This window comes from Charadrius vociferus, unplaced genomic scaffold (genome assembly GCF_000708025.1).
Source record: "Charadrius vociferus isolate BGI_N301 unplaced genomic scaffold, ASM70802v2 scaffold1650, whole genome shotgun sequence".
Classification (NCBI taxonomy): Eukaryota; Metazoa; Chordata; class Aves; order Charadriiformes; family Charadriidae; genus Charadrius; species Charadrius vociferus.
Genome location: NW_009646239.1, coordinates 1 through 404, shown reverse-complemented (window position 1 = coordinate 404; position 404 = coordinate 1). Strand labels below are relative to the sequence as shown.

At 51.2% G+C, this 404-nt stretch overlaps 1 protein-coding gene across 1 annotated transcript in view; it reads right to left on the bottom strand.

Moving 5' to 3' along the window:
- Positions 1-143, bottom strand: part of SYVN1 (synovial apoptosis inhibitor 1, synoviolin) — a gene marked incomplete at its 3' end in the record, with an annotated part of 4921 nt that extends 4778 nt beyond the window's left edge. The window contains exon 1 of the mRNA XM_009881554.1: positions 12-143. Coding sequence (XP_009879856.1) covers positions 12-143 — 132 coding nt within the window. The remainder of the gene's footprint in view (positions 1-11) is intronic.
- Positions 144-404: the final 261 nt, after the last annotated feature.

The window sequence follows — 404 nt, the reverse complement described above, 5'->3', positions numbered from 1 at the left end:
CGGGTACTTACGGCCATGCTGGGGCTGAATTTGGTAAGATAAACCACGGTGGGATAGAATTGGTGCTTCAGGTAATAGGCGTGAGCCACCACCGCCGTCGTCAGCGCCAGGCTCCCCGCCATCACCACCGCCGTGCAGAGCATCTCCCCGCCTCGGCCTGCCGGGTTAAAAACCATTCATTTGAGCCAAAAAAAAGAGATTTCCGCTAAAAAGAACCCTGATTTACCATGAAATCGAGCGTTAATTAGCAGTGCTCACACCGTCAAGATGCGGTCAAACCCCTTTTTGGGGCGATTTCTGAGCCCAAGAGGAAACCGAGACGCTAGAACTAACAACGTCGCCAAAAAATTGGTATTTTTTTTAACCCGCTAACGACCGCTGCGTGTAATCGAAAACGTGCAGCT